Here is a 19,796-nt window from a genome sequence, read left to right as displayed (position 1 = left end):
AAACAGAATAAAAAGCATTATTATTAATCTATTATCAGTTCTCATATCTTCTTTCATTATGAAAACATTGAAGGTGGTGGAGAGTAATAGAGGTGTGGGATAAATGATTCATTCAATTAGGAGATGAGAACTGTACTTTATCTAGGTCAGGCCTCCCCAATTTATAACCCACTTTGGTGAACAGAGCTCATCAGACGCATACTGTAGTCTGCTAGAGCAGACCTTTCCAAACTGTGTGTCGCAACATTCTGCAGTGTATAAGTGTATTGCATGAACGCTCCCCGTGCTCCTTGCGGGACTGGAAAATGGTTAGTTTAACCTCTGGTTTGCTAGTAAAACTGAGTTACTGTCTTGTGAAATGATGCATGTCTAAAAAGTGTGTCATCAACATGAAAAGTTTGGAAAGCTCTGTGCTAGAGGCTTGATAACCTTCCAGCAGTCCCAAGTCAACAGATTTTTTTCAAGTCCTTATTTGTGACTTGAATAAATCAATAGTGATCTATAAATATTTCTAGAGTTTTTATGGTAGCTTTACTCAGCCACAGGACCATTAAAGGTAAAGGATCCCTGACAGTTAAGTCCAGTCACGAACGACTCTGAGGTTGCGGCGCTTATCTCACTTTACTGGCCGAGGGAGCCAACATTTGCCCACAGTTTTTCCATGTCATGTGGCCAGCATGACTAAGCCGCTTCTGGCGAAACCAGAGCAGTGCACGGAAACACCGTTTACCTTCCCGCCAGAGCGGTACCTATTTATCTACTTGCACTTTGACTTGCTTTCAAACTGCTAGGTTGACAGGAGCTGGGACCGAGCAATGGGAGCTCACCCCGTCACGGGGATTCGAACCACTGACCTTCCAATCGGCAAGCCCTAGGCTCAGTGGTTTAGACCACAGCACCACCCACGTCCTACAGGACCATTAAAGATGTGCTAATAACTCATTTCAGATGCTTCTTCTGTGCACTCCGTGGAGTCTGATCCAGTAGCACTGTTGATGTCCAGTCTATCAGAGCACCCTCAAAGCTATCATAAAGCACAGCCTTATCCTAATGGAGGAAAGACAGGAACTCTGGATCAAGGAGTCCAAGGTAAAATTTAACTGCAGTTAGGCAAAACGGGGCAATTTTCTGGATAACTTGAGATACAATTATACAATTCATAAACATCAGCTTGAAGGGGTGGTTGCATAAAATGTGAGATTATAAATTAGGAGGAATCGAGTGGAAAAACAGGGTTGGCTAGGAAATATATCAAATTCTTAGGGGGTTGGAATAATGAACTGAGGAATCTGCTCCAATTACATGCCTCTGTGTGAAATTCCTCCTTGTTCTCATTACATATTTGGCCTTTCCCCAAAACTTAAATTCCTACATTGGGGATGTATGTCAAACACAGACAAATCACCCGCCAACTGAGCCTGCAAGGCATTCAGTAAAGCAGCTCTGTAAAATGCTGTGTCAGTTCCAAAACAACCACTCCTAAATCACCAGAATAGGAGCCAAGTTGATTTAGCAGATGCTGTAGTATAAGGCCTGATAGCCCCTTAGTTTTTTTACCATTATAAATTCTGCTCCTGCTCCTTGAGTAGTGGCAACCCAGGGAGATCAGACATAGAATTTGGCGCAGGGTGTCACATTGATGGGTGGTTATTCTTCCAGGAGTGCATCATGACAGCTTTTTAGTGTGATGGGGAAAGGTAATAGCTCAGTGGTATTTCTGCATGAAAGGAGCCCAGGTTCGGTCCCTAGCATAGTCAGGTAAGGCTGAGAAAAAAATCCCTTGTCTGAAACCATGGAGAGCTACTGTCAGTCTCTATAGGCAACATGAAGCTGGCTATTGGCTCAGTTAGAATACAAGGATCCTGACTAGCATGAGATTTTTAAGATCTCAGGTAGAAGAATTTCCCTTTTCCATTAGGAGGCCTTTTTGCTTGCACCATTGCCTAATAAAGGGTAGTTTCCCAGCAATATATAATAAGGCCATCTCTGCAGTTGCACCCTGGTTGTGAAATATGCTTCCTCCTGAGGTTAGGCAGGTGCTGACAATGGTTAGTTTTTCAGGAGCCAAAGCTGAACCAAAAACTGAAGTAACCAAGAGCCTAGACACTCTGCAGAACCCGGGGAGAACAGAGCCAGAGATTGATGTCACAAAGCAGAAGAAAAAGAAAGAGAAGAATGTCTTCAAAAAGCTTTTTAGCAAGAAATAAGAGCAGCAAATGGAAGCAAGTGCTGCAGTTCTGTGGATGTGCTGGGTTCTTCTTTTGACTACACCCTATTGCCTTCACTAAGTAAATAAAACAACAAAACAGTGCCACTGTCAATAATTCAGCACCAATATATTTCAGACTGTAAACCATATGGATTGAAAAGCCATAAAAGTGACTGTAGACTGGCTGCTCTCAGCATACTTATTTTTTTAGAGGGAAGTACTACTAGAAAGGATGACTTAAGCCTCCTTCACATATTAAACATGTGAAAGGGTCTTTGCGACTACAAAGAGCCTCTCCCCACTGCTGGCCCATCCCCTTACATTAGGCTGTTGCCATCAATGGGTTGTGCATTAAAAATGCACTATCGTAAGAGAAAAGCATGAAACTGTTTGCGTTCCTTCATTTTAATGTTTAGAAACTGTTTTCCAGAGAGAACTAGGTTTTAGATAATACATAGAATGGAGACCAAATTTTATACTGATGTTTCTCTAGTTTAAACTAATGGAAAACATTTTTTCATATACCGTACCTCTTTAAATAAAACTGACCCCACACGAAGATTTACTGTTGCAACTGTTTTATTATGAAGTTACAGTCACCACATAGTAACTGCATATATTTTTTGTTCTTCCTGAGATACACTTAAAGCAAAAATAAAAAATAAAAAAATCCTGAGTTCCTGCCTAATACACTACATCTACTGTACTTCTATTCATTTTGCCTTTATTAAATGTGGCAATGCTTTATTTAAAACACACCAAAAATGTTTAACCTTGACTGCTTTAGAACAAAATTGGTCATACTTTGTCTCTCAAGTCCCTATTCTTTATAATTCAAATTTCTTGACAAGATGATGAAAATATACCATTTCTGGGTGGTCTTGCTTTTATATGAGAGATGCAAATACTTTTGAACCAGATTCTGAAACAGTATAAATCATATTACCCCAAATAATTTCTGAAGAGTGGATATAATTTGCTCCAGCTGAAGATTTGGTTTTTAATACTTAATGTTCTGTGGAGACAAAATTCTTCTGACACTATTTAAGGCTCTGACATGCCTACCCTCAGGTTTATAGTAACATCTTCCAGAGCATTCATAAGCAATGGAAACCAGCTTTTTACAGGGTATGTTCAATTTACAACAAACATGTTGAAGGCTTCCTTTTTAATTATACAACATAACTGTTTGCCATTGCATCCCCCAGCAGGTTTTGCATGCAAAGATAGAATCACCAACTGTGCACTGCTTGTGTGTAAGAGGTTGCCTCACCAAAGAACCAGGCATGTGGAATCAGGGCACCTGACATCACAATTCATATAGAGGCTTTGCTGATCTCTGCCAGTCCAAATAGCAATATTATAGTGCCAATCTATTTAAAAAAATACTACCATTGGTAGAATCAGCTGCCTCGAAGCACCAAAAGAGCAACATTTATTTATTGAGTCAGATTAGCAGTTCATCTATCTAGCCTAACACTGTTGTCAGGGGTTCAGAAGGAGAGACACAGGAGGGGGAGCAAATGGAGAGTGAGGAGGAGGAGTATGAGGGGGGCGCAGGCAGTGACAGTGGCCAGAGTTATTCCACAAGCCTCTCTAGCGAATTGGAGGACTCACAGAAGGGAGCGCCGGTGGCCAGAGCGAGGGGGGCTCCAGGGGGGAAGCCCCAGGAGGAAGGGGCTAGCGGGGAGTCCCTGAGCAGCAGTTGGAAATCAGGACCAGCTTCTCCACCAGAGCGCAGTGGGGAGGGGGAGTCCCAGGAGTCGGGACCAGTGTCCTCACCACCAGAGGGAGGAGAGGAGTCAGGTTTGGCAACGCCCACATCAGGAAGCGGGGAAACGGTCAGAAGGAAAGTCACCGGCTGGGCGCGCGCGCCAAGTTCAAATGTACAGGAGCGCGACACAGCAGGGAGCCCGGAAAGGGAGCCAGGTCCTAAAGCCCGCCGGAGGGAGGGGCAAGACTCAGGAGGCTCAGCGTCAGAGGAGTCCAGGAAGGAGGGAACCCCAGAGGGCAGAAGGACCCAGCGCAGGAAAGAGCAGCGCAAGAGGTGGAGCCGGGCTAGAATCTTAAACTGGTGTGGGTGGAGCAGTGAGTCAGAGGGGACTTAGCCGGTCTAGCGTCGAGACGTGGGTCTGCGCGCCCAGAGCTTGGAAATGGAAACTAAACTTTAATAAAGACTTTTGTATATAACATCCACTGGGCGTTGGTCCTCTGTGAGCTGGGACCTAGCGGCAGTCCTGACAACTGTGAATGCTGACCACAGCATGTCTCAGACCCATTTTCTGAGCGTATCAGGTAGGTGCTATTCCCAGCCCTAGAGTAAGGATACCAGACGTCCCCGGATTTACACATCAGTCCCCATACAAAATCCACTGACATTGAAAAGTGTCCCCAGATTCATTGAAAACGATCTGGTAACTCTAGGCAGCTCTAAGTGTTTGCAGAGGATACTTAACTCCCTTCTGAATCACTTCTATTGTGGCAAATTTAGCTATAGATTCAGGTTTAAAAGGGTCAAATACAAGCAAAAGCCGTCATGTTGTGGACTGAGTTTGTTGAATTTAACTAGCAGATCTGACTAAACACGGAGGCAATACAAGCAAACAAGGCAATATTGCAAATAATTATAATGGGTTTCATTAAGTTATAATACTAAATTATTTTAGCAATGGTGGTTTTTATTCACAGCTGAAATGCTTCAGCCCTCTTTAGAATAGGAAATGGAAACAATAGTGATCAGCAAAGGAACAGCAAGAATATCTGTATGGTATGATGTAATTGCTCATAGTGGAATTGATGCAAGAAAGCTCCACTCTTCACAGTTTCCATTGGTACTGAAGTCCAACACATCTCCTTCATTTCCATTAGAGTTGCAGAGGGTCACCATTCAAAGTATTATAAACAAATCCCTGTGACCTCTCAAATTAACGTATCAACAATGTCACTCCTTGCAATACAATCTCAGCTACTTACTGACTTGGTAACTTTAACTGAGTATCGTCCAGCCCCATCAGAATCACCTCCAGAAGCTCTTCCTGCTATGTTCCTCGCATTGTTCACAAGCTACAACCCAGGTATGTGACCTTGAACATGGATGGCTCAAAAAATAGGAATATTAATAAATAAAGAAGCCATCTGTTCAAACTAGGCAGGGTGGGAACTACACTCGTTAGTGTTCACTGCAAACTGTATGGTATTACTATGCCTTAGCATAACCTCCAACAATGTAAGTGTTGGGGGCTAATTGGTGCCCTGCTCAGGGTGACAGAATTTCTTTCTAGCCTGAGACCAAATGTTTTTCTTCTTCTGTATAGCATGCTGGATGGCCTGGAGGATGTGGTCTTTGCTACAGAGGATGTTATAGGTGCACAGGTTTAGTAGTCTGTCGAAGTCCTCCTCACTGTAGGTTAAATGGATTGTTTTGTAAGGCGAGTCTTTACCCAAGTTTACTTCACATCCACTCATTTCAGAAGGAGTGCGTTTCACTCCTGAAAGAAAGAAAGAAAATAATACCACTGGTAAGCAAACCTTACTTCATTCAGAGTTCTGTACTGCATTTTGGTTGGAAGTGTCAACGTTTGCTAAACTGGAAACAACCAACAGCAACAAAACGATTCCACATTACTCTACCTATTCCATGCTCTCCTTGTTATGCACGACCCAATTTGCTGAGCAGTAAGAAATTCCAAAAGTACTATAGGGTTTTCTTTTCTTTTGGGCAAGACAACATTGTACTTTTAGGGTATTTTTCCAATACTCATTTCTGCAAATCCAAGCAGCATCCCCTTGAAACTTTCATTCAACCAGCTAAAAGTCCCAAAAGTTTCTCCTGTGATAGCAACAATGCATCTTTGCAAATTCTTTTGTTGTTGTTGTTTGCATCTGTGTGCTCTTCCAAGCATGCATTCATTTGCACACTTTACCCTAGCACATCCATTTTTGTACATACTACTTGGCTGGGAAACTGCTGTGCAAAATTCAGAGAATGGAATTTTGAAGGATGACTGTGTTTGGGTTTGCATATTGTTTGAGAAAATGCAGATTACATAAATTGGCCTTTAGGAGCACACTGAATCAACTCCCCACCCCAGCCATAGGGGCAGAGGTATAAGCCAGGGGCATTCTTTCCCCAGGCCTCTGAAAAGGGTGAAAATGTCCATAGTGAATAAATAGTGTGGGGTTTCTGCAAACAATTTTGGAAATGGCACCTATAGAATCTCACCATGGCTGGGGCAAGCTTTGGAGATAATTGCAGAGCATTCCCTCCCTTTTTGAATTTCGTCCAATCTTATGCAGTATGAAGCCCTACTATATTTTGCTATTGGCAAGCCTCCTGCTTGTACACTTTTACAGCTGCCATGTGAGCCTGTAGCTCAGAAATGTGTTACTGTCTGGGATTCATGTTTGCTTGTCTCCAATTAACAGTTTGGGGCCAAGGTGGAAGACTGCAAATTTTGGCTCCGGCATTCTTTCCATATACTCTCATTGGCCTTTTATTGGAAGGAAAGTGGAATCTTATGTTAGGTTCAACCCATTCCCACATTTACAATTTGGAGTGATGGATTCACTACACACAAATTCCAAATTATGGCCTTTTAAAAATAGATTGCTTACTTGCTTCTTGTGTTATTTAGCTGCTTGGGAAAGTTGGAAGACACAGCCAGAGTCTATTATGTGTAAACAATAGCTGGCCTAGCACTTCTGTAATAAACCTCCTGCCACAAAACCTATTGGATAACTCAGGGGTCAAAGTTTGACTCTTCCCCACCCTTTCAGCTATTCCACAACCCAACTAAATAAATGCCACCACTGCTCCCAATTCTGGGACATGTTTGCATAGAACATAGCAAGATGCATATAAATAATGTCAGATATGTATTGGGAATGCCAATTTACTACACAGCAAGATACAAAAAAAAATCAATCAAGCCATTCCTACTTCTCACACTCCCCTTCCACCTCTCTTCTGGATGGGGTGGGGTGGGGACAGGTTTTTAGTTATTTCAGAGACCTGTGTTCAGTGAGTGGGTGGGTGGGTGTATAAAACAGCAAACCTCTCTCTTTCCTCTCTGTGTTGCTGGCAGGTGAAAGTGGGTGTATGGAAAAAAATCCTGGTGGGTGCCAGTTTTCCCCAGAACTCCGTCCAAGTGATGCTATGTCAACATGCACCAACATTTCAAGACGGGGGGGGGGGGGGGAGGAATGGCAGGCACCAGTGAGGGTTCCTAGTGATAGAAGCATCAAATGGATTAAACAAAAAAATTAAATGGGAGGAAAATGACTGAGAAGTTCAGACTAGAGATTGCTATTAAAAACGCATTGGGCAATGGACGCTGAATTTACCTGGTGCCTTGTACTCCTTGAAGGAGGCACATACTAGAGGGAAATAAATCAGAATTGGCGTTTGTGGGTTATCTTCATCTGAGAACACATAGCACTCTCTGGGATTCTTCCAGTCCTCTTCAGTTAGGTCAACTTTTGGAAAAGGAATACTTTGCTCTTCACAGTATTTGGCTGTCAAACGTATTTGCTGGAGAAGACACAAATCAACACTTTCTGTTTATCAGAATTTAAGTCAATAGTTCGGCACACTGAATTAACCCATGACTGGCCACCTAGAGTGGGCTGAAATGTGGGGTGTGAATACAAAACACATACCTATGATACAAAATACAGGCTACTGTTCTATTCTCTAAGATGCTTTGACAGCAATTTTTATAGAAAAATGATATTATTATGATTACTTTATTTATATCCCACCCATCTCATAAATTTAAAATTAAAAGTGAAAAGAAGTTTTTAATGTTTGAAGTTTTATTCAGTTTTTAGTGTTCTGTTGGAAGCCACCCAGAGTCCCTGGGGAAAACCAGCCAGATGGGTGGGGTACAAATATTATTATTATTATTATTATTATTATTATTATTATTATTACCACCACCAAATGTGTCCAATAGGCTCTATGTGTGTGTATTATTTCTCTTAATGAGAGAGAGAACACCCAATAACAACAACCTTTTAAATCCCAGCCTGGTGACTTTTTACAAGGGACCACACAATTATTTTCAGAGCCAGTGGGAAAGGCACTGCCACTGTGGCACTTGATTCTTGAATAGCAAGGTGGATTCAGAGATGGGGTGAGTATACCAAACCCACACCACTATAACTCCCTGCATTAGCAAGGAAGGGACTCCACTAACTTGTCCTTATAAACCGCTTACATACATACCTGCATCATGTTCCAAAAGCTGATTTTATGACTCTCATTAAATCCACTTCCACCTCTCTTAGGTGTCATGTTTCCTTCAGCAAGCCCCCCCCCCCCAGTTTGCATGTGGGATGCTCACATCCAGAGCCAGCATGGCAGCTTCCCTTATAAGCACTGAAATTGCTTTAAAGTAGATCCAATCATTTGTCTACCCTGCCTAATACTCTGACTGACAACAGCTCTCTGGGGTTCCCATTACCCCTTTAGGTAAAGGTAAAGGGACCCCTGACCATGAGGTCCAGTCATGACCGACTCTGGGGTTGCGGCGCTCATCTCGCTTTATTGGCCAAGGGAGCTGGCGTTTGTCTGCAGACAGCTTCCGGGTCATGTGGCCAGCATGACTAAGCTGCTTCTGGCGAACCCTATTTATCTAGTTACAGATAGGTAGCCGTGTTGGTCTGCCATAGTCAAAACAAAAAAATTCCTTCCAGTAGCACCTTAAAGACCAACTAAGTTAGTTCTTGGTATGAGCTTTCGTGTGCACGCACACTTCTTCAGATACACAGTACCTATTTATCTACTTACACTTTGACATGCTTTCAAACTGCTAGGTTGGCAGGAGCAGGGACCAAGCAATGGGAGCTCACCCCGTCACAAGGATTTGAACCGCCGACCTTCTGATCGGCAAGTCCTAGGCTCTGTGGTTTAACCTGATCCTTAACCAGAAATGCCAAGGATGGAACCTGCTGAACTATTGTTCCTCTCCACAACCGTCTCAAAGCTTCCTGGGATGCCACCTTGCTACACTGGGATGGAAAAGCCATATAGAATTCATTCCTTCTTACCTTAAAGGGTGAACTAATGTCATAATTCACAATGATGATGACATCCACATTCCTCTCTGGCTTAAGGAGTGGTGGAATACTGGTGTTAACAAAAAAGCCTATATCTATTAAGCACAGTGATTTATCCCCTGGTGTCAGCTTGTTAGGAGAAGCATCAAACACAGTATCTGGGGAAAAACAAGGTTTAAGGTTTCTTATCAGCACGACCATGAGAAAGATGATTATGTCAAAGTAACATGGTAGCAGGTATTAACAGCCATCACTGGTAAGAGTTGCATTGTCTTTTCATAATAATTCACCTTGCTTCTACTGGGTAAACCCAGCAAACTGAGCAGGAGTTGCACAAGAGCACTCCCCTTGCTATAAAATGAAAATTACGTAGGACTATGGTTCCCAAACTCATGGACCAGTTGAAAATTGCTGAGGGTCTTGATGAAATTTATGCTGGCTGTAGAAAACTGAGCTAGTTCTAAAGCGCCAAAACCTTTTAGGGAACCGTAGTTATTAGTTACCTCGCCATTCAATAAATTCTTTCTGTTGCAAATAGTCTTTATGAAAGTCAAGACTTTGTAGGAAGTTGTGAGTTTCCCCTTTTAAAGGACGATCAGTTAGAATATCATTAAAGATTTCACCAAGTTTTTCAGGCCCACAAGTTGGAGGCTTATAGATCGTGAAATATCCTTCATGTTCTTCACCTGAAATAAAATATTGAGGAAGTTAATTTCTGGAAGCTTTCCCTTCCCTTTCCAGAACATAACACTTCAAGGTTCTTCAGATATTTTTTCACACAACCATGTTCCATGGATAAAAGCATCATCCAACTGGCACACTCTTGGAAAATGAAAACAAAAGCCAATCAGTGAAGCTTGTAAGTGGGATTCACAACCAAAAGTTGCAGTGTATCCTCATCCCCCCTAATAGGGGTACTCCTGTTCAGGGTTCCTACCAGCAAGGCTACACTATAACCCCTGTTCTCAGTTTCATGGTTTTCTCTTCAAACTCGCAGAGCCTTATTCAGTTACAGTGGTACCTCGGGTTAAGTACTTAATTCGTTCCGGAGGTCCGTTCTTAATCTGAAACTGTTCTTAACCTGAAGCACCACTTTAGCTAATGGGGCCTCCTGCTGCTGCTGCGCTGTCATAGCCCGATTTCTGTTCTTATCCTGAAGTAACGTTCTTAACCTGAAGCACTATTTCTGGCTTAGAGGAGTGTGAAACCTGAAGCGTATGTAACCCGAGGTACCACTGTAAATTGCTGTGCTAGCAGAAGCCAGCAGATGATCCTTGTGCTGACAGAACCTTAGCCTTTGAGCTATGTTGAATGGAAGCCATAGTCAACATGGCTCCTGGATGCTATTGTTTTTGCCCTGGAAGGGAAGGGGAAGCAATTGAGGAATTGGGATGTGATGCAAGACTGCCAAATCAAGACTTCAAAGTTTTGTGTCCTCTGTCCTATGAACCAACCTGGCTTGTGGCATCACAGAGGGTGGCCCATAGAAGCAGTCAAAAACATTTTTAAACATTAATTTTAACATTAAGTTAATTATATAATGTGACAAATTTGAGAAGGGAATAAGCACGTTGGGGGAGCTGCATGCAACCCACAACTGTGCAAGCAAGAATAAAGAGGTCAGTACTGAAGCTCTTACTCTTGGCCAGGTCTTTGGCCCATCGATCCCAAAATTCTTCTGTTGTTGAAGCAGTATACAGCCCATCCATAAGATTCACACAGAAGATGTTAGTCCAGATACCTGTAAGTCCAAACACAGAGAAAAATCATTGTACTAGCCCACGTTAACCACCAGAATCAGGAGAATCAGTGTCTATATGCTCAATGACAAGCAAATTATTTGCTTTAGCACCAAGTTATTAGTCACACTACCACAAGAGAGGCCAAATGTTGCTATATCACTGAAACACAGGAAGTAGATTCAGATTATTACTTTTTCAACCATTTTGTCAGTCTGCTGCTCTTGAAAGTAATTTGTGCATTTTTGGTTTGCAATGAAAGCCTCAAAGGAATTGGTTGTTCTTTCTTCCATACATTATTTGCATCCATTAGCACTGCTAACAATACATTTAAACAACAGCTGGAAGGAATGCAGTAAGAGCATAATCACACCATGACACACTCAATTACGGGAGAGTGGTGTCTTGGGAAACTGAGTTTGTTCTTTACACAGAGATAAAATCTTGTATAAGCTACATCATATGTCAACAATGAGGCATAACATTATTAAAAATAATATGAGATTTATGCTTGTACACTGGCATCATTTGGTTGTCATGAAGCACTGATAACATTGAAGAAAGGAGACGTGCAAGGATGTCAAAAGGCTGATAGGTTTTCTAGTTTAGCTTATGAGTAAACAGATCACCTTCCAGATAACAAATCCGGGATTCTGGGATCTTCTTCACTAGCTTTCCCATGAAGAATTCACTATCAAAATCTTCTGCACGAATGTTGACACCATATTTCTGGAACCCTACTTCATAAGGAGAGAAGTCCACCCATTCTGCAAACAAAATGGTGTACAGAAGGTTAATGCCTCTAAACTTTATAGCTAGGTCACTAACATAAAAAGAAGCAGAAAAGAAGTAACCAAACATCCTCAGTGGACATTCTTGGTGGAAGAACTAGCATCATCAGACAGCAAACCCTTGAGTCCCATTTTTGTATCTTGATGTAAAGCCTGACTAGGGTAGTAAATGATGGTCTAAAATAAAAATGGAATAATTTGCCCTGCTCTGTACTTAGAGAACAAAAGGCCAACTAGCAGAGAGCAAGAAAAGGTGGGCAAAGGAATCACCTAAGCTCATTCAAGCAAGATTTTGGATGACAAAACACTGACAATTTTATGCAATATCTGCACTATGGGTACAGAAAACACCACCTACAAAAAAGTCAACATGGGGTACCAGGTAATTTCTTCTTATTTCACATATCACCATTTGAAATTTTAAACCATTGGTTTTCATTACAATTTTTAAAGCAGTTAACATGGAAACAGGCTCAGGTTTTCAGGGAAAGAAAGCAGATTATACCAAATCAGGGTTAAAGCCATTGAAAATGAATCTCCTAGAAACCAATACGAAGAGAATAATAATAATAATAATAATAATAATAATAATAATAATAATAATAATAATAAATTTATTTATACCCCACCCTCCCCAGCCAAGACTGGGCTCAGGGCAGCTAACAACCAATAATAAAAACAAGTTGATTAAAATACAATTTAAAAAAGATTAAAATACAACATTAAAACATTAGGATGCGGCCTCTTCACAGGAGGAGAAAGGAAAAAGAAAGAGGGGGAGGAAATCAAACTGATTCTAAGCCAAAGGCCAGATGGAACAACTCTGTCTTACAGGCCCTGCGGAAAGAAATCAGATCCCGCAGAGCCCTGGTCTCATGAGGCAGAGAGTTCCACCAGGCCGGAGCCAGTGTTGAGAAGGCCCTGGCTCTGGTTGAGGCTAATCTAACTTCCTTAGGGCCCGGGATCTCTAGGGTGTTGCTATTTATGGACTTTAAGGTCCTCTGCGGGGCATACCAGGAGAGGCGGTCCCGTAGGTAAGAGGGTCATAGGCCTTGTAGGGCTTTAAAGGTCAAAACCAGCATCTTAAATCTGACCCTGTATAAATATTATTCACATTAGGACTCTAAATACCCGTTTGATATGACTGTAAGCTTTAAGCTGAAAGAAAAATGCAATCCAAACTCCCACTTACAAATTAAGGAGACTCTTGTTTAATTTGACCTTCTGCAGGTCTACTCTAAGAAATGGATTCCCCTACAAAATAGAAGCAACTCAACTGCAAAGCCAAATGACATTTCTCTCTGTCTTTAAATGCTCAAAGCTTTCAGCAGCAGCATCAAGGATTCCATTCAACAACACTGAGGTTAGCATGGCAACACCTACCTCTGAAATCAAAGGTGCTGACTTTGTCTTTGACATTTACAGCTGTGTAGATAGGCAAAGGGTTCTGGCCTTGATCCAAAGCCTGGCGCTGTTCTGAGAGTTTACTGTCATTAAACTAATATCAAAGTAAATGAAAAAAACAACATTGAAGCCAATATCTCATGAGCATCCAGTATCAAAGGGATGATTGTGAAACCATATTGATTCCCGCCCCACCCCACCCCCTGCAATCTAATACTGACTTTACTCTCTGCAAGTATATATGCTGTAAGCTGCCCTGAGTGGCAGGGGAAACCCAGCCAGATGGACGGGGTATGAATGGGTCTAGATAGTTATTAAATCTCACAGCAACACCTCAACTGGATCCCTTGCCTATTGTTTGGCCATTTTTTCTGAGTGAAAGGTTAATGCTGGAATAAGAAAATGAGCTTCCCACTGCCCCCCCCTCCCGGAAAAGAAAAATCTGATCTAGAAATAGCAGGTGCCCATTCCCTTCCTACCATATATGAATCTGGAATCTGTCTTCTATGGAGTCATACCATTGGTCCAGGGATTTTCCAATCACCTAACTATCACCTTTCACTGGATAGGCCAAAGACTGAGTATAGCAGTTACTGCATGGAAATAATGTGATCTACCCCTGAACTATAGGTCTTCTATACACACACACACACACACACACACACACACACACACACCATCACCACCACTTCTTCACTGATAAGATAGGGAAAGCTCAAATGCCCCAAGGAATACAACTTTCTCTCCACATTTACTTCACAGCACATGACAGTACAGATGCTTAGTTGCCGTTATGTAAGTCTTGGCCTCTTGCAGGTAAAACAAAAATTGAGCCAAGGGCATTTCACAACAATTAGATGGTCCTTGTTTGGTGCTAGCCTTTAGCAGATGAGTTTAGGGTAGCATGGGAATTGGCTTGGCTTAAAATTTCCCTCCCCACTCCAACCAAGAACATGATTTTCATGTTTAAGATGAATAGAGAAACGATCAACCCCCAGTCCGCCAATCTTTCTATCAGTTTCACTCTGTTCTTTTCTTGTAGAAATGTTTTAGGGGAAGGGGATGTTACTAGTTTCAGAATGGTTTTCCTTGTGCACAGTTCTTAAGATATGATGGGAGGCAGCAATCCTCACATTTACTGGGAGTAAGTCCCATTGAACTTAATGACGCCTACTTCTGAGTTCAGTGGTGCCTCGCAAGACGAAATTAATTCGTTCCGCAAGTTTTTTCGTCTTGCGAGTTTTTCGTCTTGCGAAGCACGGTTTCCCATAGGAATGCATTAAAAATCAATTAATGCGTTCCTATGGAAACCGCCTTCAGACCAGGTCCGGGACAGTCTGTCCCCCGACCTCTTCTGAAGGCTGAGGGGGGGGACAAGGGCTTTGCTCCCCACCGCCAGCATTTAAAAGAGGTCCCCGGAGATTTCCCTATGGGCTTTCTTCTTGCGAAGCAAGCCCATAGGGAAATTCGTCTTGCGAAGTGCCTCAAAAAACGGAAAACCCTTTCGTCTTGTGGGTTTTTCGTCTTGCGAGGCATTCGTCTTGCGGGGCACCACTGTTTATCTGTGGTTCAATCCCGTGCTGATTAAGTTAGCATAAATATAAGCACTACCTTTCAAATGCTGCTTTCAATGCTCTTTTTTATCTGAACATTTTATACTTGGGTAAAAATTATTAAAGTGCTCAAACCACTACTCAGGGAGTGCTCTGTGGTGTGCAAAGTTAATAGCACTTGCAAAACCTAAAATATTGTCAAATGGAAAAAGATGACTCTTGCAAACAGTGTAACCAAAATTGTGTGAGAGCCTTTCATGGTTTTCTTTGACTAGGAAAAAACTGCCTCCATGTGCAGGGATTTGTCAACAGGTAAGCCCTTGTGACCTACAGAGATCCATCAGAGCCCCTAGTTTAGGAATAACAAAACATTTAATATACATACTTTATCATGTAAGAAAGCTTCTTGAACAAGGGCCCAGAGAGCTGTAAAAGATCGGAGGTGCCCGCTTTTAACCCTCTCAACCAGCTCCTTGTGATAATACTTCAATCGATCGATGGAAATAATATCTATTTTGCTCTTCAACATGCTGCTTTTAGCTACTTTGATAGCTTCTTCCAAATTTTCATGTGACCAATCAGTATTTCTGTACAAGTCTGTCATAGTCCTAAGATAGGGAGGAGAAAAAACAGCATTTACAGAACAAGGATGATGATGATGATTTTATTTACCGTATTGGCCTCACTTTGCCCCCAAATTCCGACTGTGAAAAGTTAAAGTGTAGCTTATATTCACGACCTTACGGTATACAGCCAGGAGCAAACAGCGCCAGGAGCATGGCAAAGCGCCACCTACCCCGCGCATCCTCTCCCCCCAAGGCCGGGAAGGGAGAGAGGGGAAAGGCTGCTGGCAACGGAGCACAGCTCCTTGCCCCCCCCCCCAGTATGCAGCCAGGAGCAGCAAGGAATGGAGTGGCTTATATTTGGGAATTTTTTCTTTTTTTCTTCCCCCCGCTCCAATTTTAAAGGTGCGGCTTATATTCGGGTGCTGCTTACATTCAGACCAAATACGGTATACCCCAGCTTTTCCCCTCCTGACAGGGATTTTTCTGTGGCCTCAAAATGTTTTTATTTCAGGGCACTGGCACTAACAGGAACTTCCTACCACCCTGGGGTGGAAGCCATGGGGACTTCCATAGTGGCAGAGGCTGATGAAGTCCAGCAAAGGGGCACCTCACCTTACCCCAGAGGCGTTGCAAGGTGGGTGCGGTGGGTGTGGTCCACCCCGGGTGTCACCTCCGAGGGAGGTGACAAAATGCTGTGTGGAACTCAACGTCTGTGAGAGATGCTGTGGCTTTGGCACATGCAGGCTTCCCGCTGCCGAAACTGTTCGCCCACCGGCTCTCCCTCAGCTGTAGGTGCCACTATGGCTGAAGCAGAATTGAAACTCGGGTTCCTTAATTTTTCTATCTATTGGCCCACATCGCAAAATTTTATTGGAGTGTGAACCAAAATACACTAGTCATGGAAAATCCCACTGAGGTGTATATTTGTTCCACTGACCTTCAGCTTGTAGAATGTTAAATGGATTGTGCCCAGTACAGCTGGGATTTTAATTAAATGTGACACACTTTCCTAACTCCTTACCATGTTGACCCAGAAGCAGTGGTGATATATGAAATGCAATCCAAAAGGTTGAGTTTCTGGAGTGCTAGGAGATGACCATAGAATCCTGACATGGCTCTAAATCCGCCTCCTGTTGCCATAACAGCTATTACGGGGACCTGTTAAAAATATATAAGCAATGGCATCACCAAAAATATAAGTGATGACCTCAGAAACCCGGAAGATCGCATTATAAGACTCTGCTTAATGTGACCGATAATTAGATTAGAATTTCAAAATCTTGGCTTTCCAAGATCCATACAGAACAAAATACTGCTTGGAAAACAATGAAATACAGTAAGGTAGTGATCTGTGAATTAAAGGTTATTTTGTTTGATCCCTAGAATAAGTTATAGAATGTCCTGCTCTCTTAATCTCATTTGTCCTGTGAGGCAAATCCTGACTTTATAGAGCATGGAATGTGGAACATTAGCCAAGAACAAGGCTGGTCACAGCTAAGGTGGGATTCAGTCTCAAATCTCTCATTTTGGCTCTCACTTTGCATGTGCAAAACTGTGCTATCCTATACGAGTGCAGAGGTTATGGAACAGGGCCCCCACTGAATTTATGGATTTATTTAAGTTGCGAAGTAGACAGTTAACGGGAATTCACACAAGACAAGAAGTTTGCGTGACATCAGAATTGTAGTTTTCAGGACCTCCCTTACAGTACATGAACCTTCACACTTCACAGGTAGTCCTATGTCAAATACAAATCCATGCAAACAACAATCCGAAACATGTGAGTCAACAGATATCTTCCAAACAGATCATGGGATACTAAGACGCACCTCGTCCTCAAACAGTCCTCGTCTCATATTAACAAGCTTATTCAAGGCATCAGCAACGATCTTCTTCCTTTTGCGAAGGAAGTCCTGCTCATCAGCACAAAGCTCATATCCCAAACGGACATCAAGATTCTGTGGACTGGAACAGAGTTACAGAGCCATGTCACTGTGAAGCAGATGACAGGTCATTTTTACAGTAGCTGCAATTACACAAGCTTCTATCGACAACTAAGACTCATCAGTCAAATTCTGAACCAGAAAAACAAGATTCCCATTCAAGGCATGTTATTATTTATATGGAATTGCTGTCTCCTCTTTTCACACATCAGGTATAAATATAGCCTTTAAATGGGAACTCTACCTACTTTTCACATATTATTTGTAGGCCTGAAGTGTTTAATTCGTTTAAAAAAAGATGAAAAGATAAATTGGGCAGAATATTACATAGATATACACAATTTTAAATACAATTCCAAAGTCCAAATTATGGGAATAATTTTAGTGGGTCAACAAATCATGTTTGTTACAAAATACTGTGCAAGCTTTCAGGTCCTCCAGAACTCTTCACTAGGCTTTGTGGTAAACAAAATGGCAGTGGACAAGAAGAGGGAGAAGGGAGGAGGGAGGAGGAGGAGAAGGTTGGCTGAATCGTGGATGAAGTCTGTGCTTAGTCACTGAAGGGAAGATATGAGAGGAATTCACAGACATTCAAATGAAGTTCTATTAGGTGCTTTGTAGGGCTGCTGTCCGGGAAGAAGGGAGTATATAATGGTTGATGCCCCATTTTTATAAAATATAAAATCCAGCTGTGCTCTATAAGTTACACAGAAATGAGGCCAGCAGATGTGATCCCACTCACTCACTCAGCCCCATGTGCACTCATTCTAAGGTTTTCAATCTTTATGTCTGTACTAAACCAGATGTATTGACAACCATTGTGTACTTGTACAGACACAGGTCTGCACTTCTGCCTGCTTCAGCTAAGAAAGCTACATATAGTGTGGGTAGAAGCAAGTCTTATGAACTTTATAATAAAGCAATTAACTGTGAGGTACAAAAGTGGGGATTTATTTATTTTTATCTTCTTGCGCAAATTCACCCAAACACCACCATAATGTAAACTAAAATACAACCACATACATCATTACACAGAGGAGGACTTCTTGGGAAGCAGACCAGCCACCCTCAAGGAAGTAGGGGCAGCATTAGCAGAGGGAAGGAGGGAAGATTCCCAGCAAGGACTCCCGTGTGACATACTCCATTTTTAAAATAGCAACAACAAAGAAGTAGTGCTTTTTATTTCTTTTAAGAGCTTTACTTCTGCTTAGTTTTTAAAATAAATATCAGAAATATTGGTGCTCCTGAGCAAATATCGTTTTGTGGCAAGATGGGGGAGATATTCAGCATGCAAATGCAAGGCATCGGCTTTAATACAAGGAGCAACTGGGAAGATGCAAATGCACATCACACTCAAATGATGCAGTGCAATTAAGAAATGCCACATCAACCCAAGCAAGTTCACATGACGTGGCACGACATGACATTAGCTGAACCACAGCAGTTCTACAATTGTAGAGGCGCCTGCTTATTGAAGAAGCAAACTGCCTCCCGTCCCTTCCTCATGTCCTCAAGGTAGCCAGGACAGAGCATTTTGGAGAAAAAGCAAATATCTTACCAGTCAATTACCTTGAGGTACAACTCCAAAGCTCCACCCTGAAACGAAACAATATATGCATGAAAAGAACACAACCTGACAAATAAAATGGAAAAGCCCTGATCGTGCATGATAAAGGTAAAGGTACCCCTGCCCGTATGGGCCAGTCTTGACAGACTCTGGGGTTGTGCGCCCATCTCACTCAAGAGGCCAGGGGCCAGCGCTGTCCGGAGACACTTCCGGGTCACGTGGCCAGCGTGACAAAGCTGCATCTGGCGAGCCAGAGCTGCACACGGAAACGCCGTTTACCTTCCCGCTGGTAAGCGGTCCCTATTTATCTACTTGCACCCGGAGGTGCTTTCGAACTGCTAGGTTGCGGTTGGCAGGCGCTGGGACCGAGCAGCGGGAGCGCACCCCACCGCAGGGATTCGAACCGCGACCTTTCAATCGGCAAGTCCTAGGCGCTGAGGCTTTAACCCACAGCGCCACCTGCGTCCCTGATCGTGCATGATAACGGATCACAAATGAATCACTGCAGCTATCTGTGCTAAGGAGCTGCGATTGCCCTATGTCAGTTTATGAAAGCAATTATAAAAAACAATTAAAGATGGGAGAGAAATCAAAGTTCGTTTGCATTTTAATGAGAAACTACCTAGTTTACACTTCCCAGACCAATACAAGAACCAATACAAAATAATGTATGGTTCAGGGGAAAGTATGCACACATTTGCAAATATAGCATACAAAAATGCATTATAGTAAAGAGATATGCTTGCAAAAAAAGTGTGCATAGGTCAAAAAGACATACAAAATTGTGTATCTTAAAAGAGAAAATTGCACTACGTAGCTGATCAATTTTCATGCTGCAGGAATGTGGAGAACTGAATTTAAGATTGGAAAAATGAGAAATTGAAATGGACAGCTTCTTCTTTGCTCTGAATTCTGCGTTTTCTTGAAACTACATGGCAGTGACTTCCTTGGAGGAGGCAGGGAAT

General features: G+C 42.4%; 2 protein-coding genes across 3 annotated transcripts in view; one reads left to right on the top strand and one right to left on the bottom strand.

Moving 5' to 3' along the window:
- Nucleotides 1–2,768, top strand: part of SPTBN5 (spectrin beta, non-erythrocytic 5) — a 110,072-nt gene extending 107,304 nt beyond the window's left edge. For both annotated transcript variants that reach the window (XM_083746069.1, XM_083746070.1), the window contains exons 69-70: nt 949–1,089; nt 2,062–2,768. In XM_083746069.1, the coding sequence (XP_083602195.1) occupies nt 949–1,089; nt 2,062–2,207 (287 nt within the window). In that variant the 3' untranslated portion in view covers nt 2,208–2,768. The remainder of the gene's footprint in view (nt 1–948; nt 1,090–2,061) is intronic.
- A 2-nt stretch (nt 2,769–2,770) lies between these two features.
- Nucleotides 2,771–19,796, bottom strand: part of LOC310848109 (cytosolic phospholipase A2 beta-like) — a 41,340-nt gene continuing 24,314 nt past the window's right edge. The window contains exons 10-21 of the mRNA XM_083746703.1: nt 18,823–18,860; nt 17,151–17,286; nt 16,343–16,479; nt 15,141–15,363; nt 13,182–13,296; nt 11,637–11,774; nt 10,908–11,009; nt 9,772–9,954; nt 9,260–9,426; nt 7,553–7,739; nt 4,455–5,697; nt 2,771–3,688 (exon numbers count right to left, since the gene is read on the bottom strand). Coding sequence (XP_083602829.1) covers nt 5,450–5,697; nt 7,553–7,739; nt 9,260–9,426; nt 9,772–9,954; nt 10,908–11,009; nt 11,637–11,774; nt 13,182–13,296; nt 15,141–15,363; nt 16,343–16,479; nt 17,151–17,286; nt 18,823–18,860 — 1,674 coding nt within the window. The 3' untranslated portion in view covers nt 2,771–3,688; nt 4,455–5,449. The remainder of the gene's footprint in view (nt 3,689–4,454; nt 5,698–7,552; nt 7,740–9,259; nt 9,427–9,771; nt 9,955–10,907; nt 11,010–11,636; nt 11,775–13,181; nt 13,297–15,140; nt 15,364–16,342; nt 16,480–17,150; nt 17,287–18,822; nt 18,861–19,796) is intronic.

The sequence above is a fragment of the Podarcis gaigeae genome, assembly GCF_964106915.1.
Source record: "Podarcis gaigeae genome assembly, chromosome: 1".
Taxonomy (NCBI): domain Eukaryota; kingdom Metazoa; phylum Chordata; class Lepidosauria; order Squamata; family Lacertidae; genus Podarcis; species Podarcis gaigeae.
This window is presented reverse-complemented; position numbering and strand designations above follow the sequence as displayed.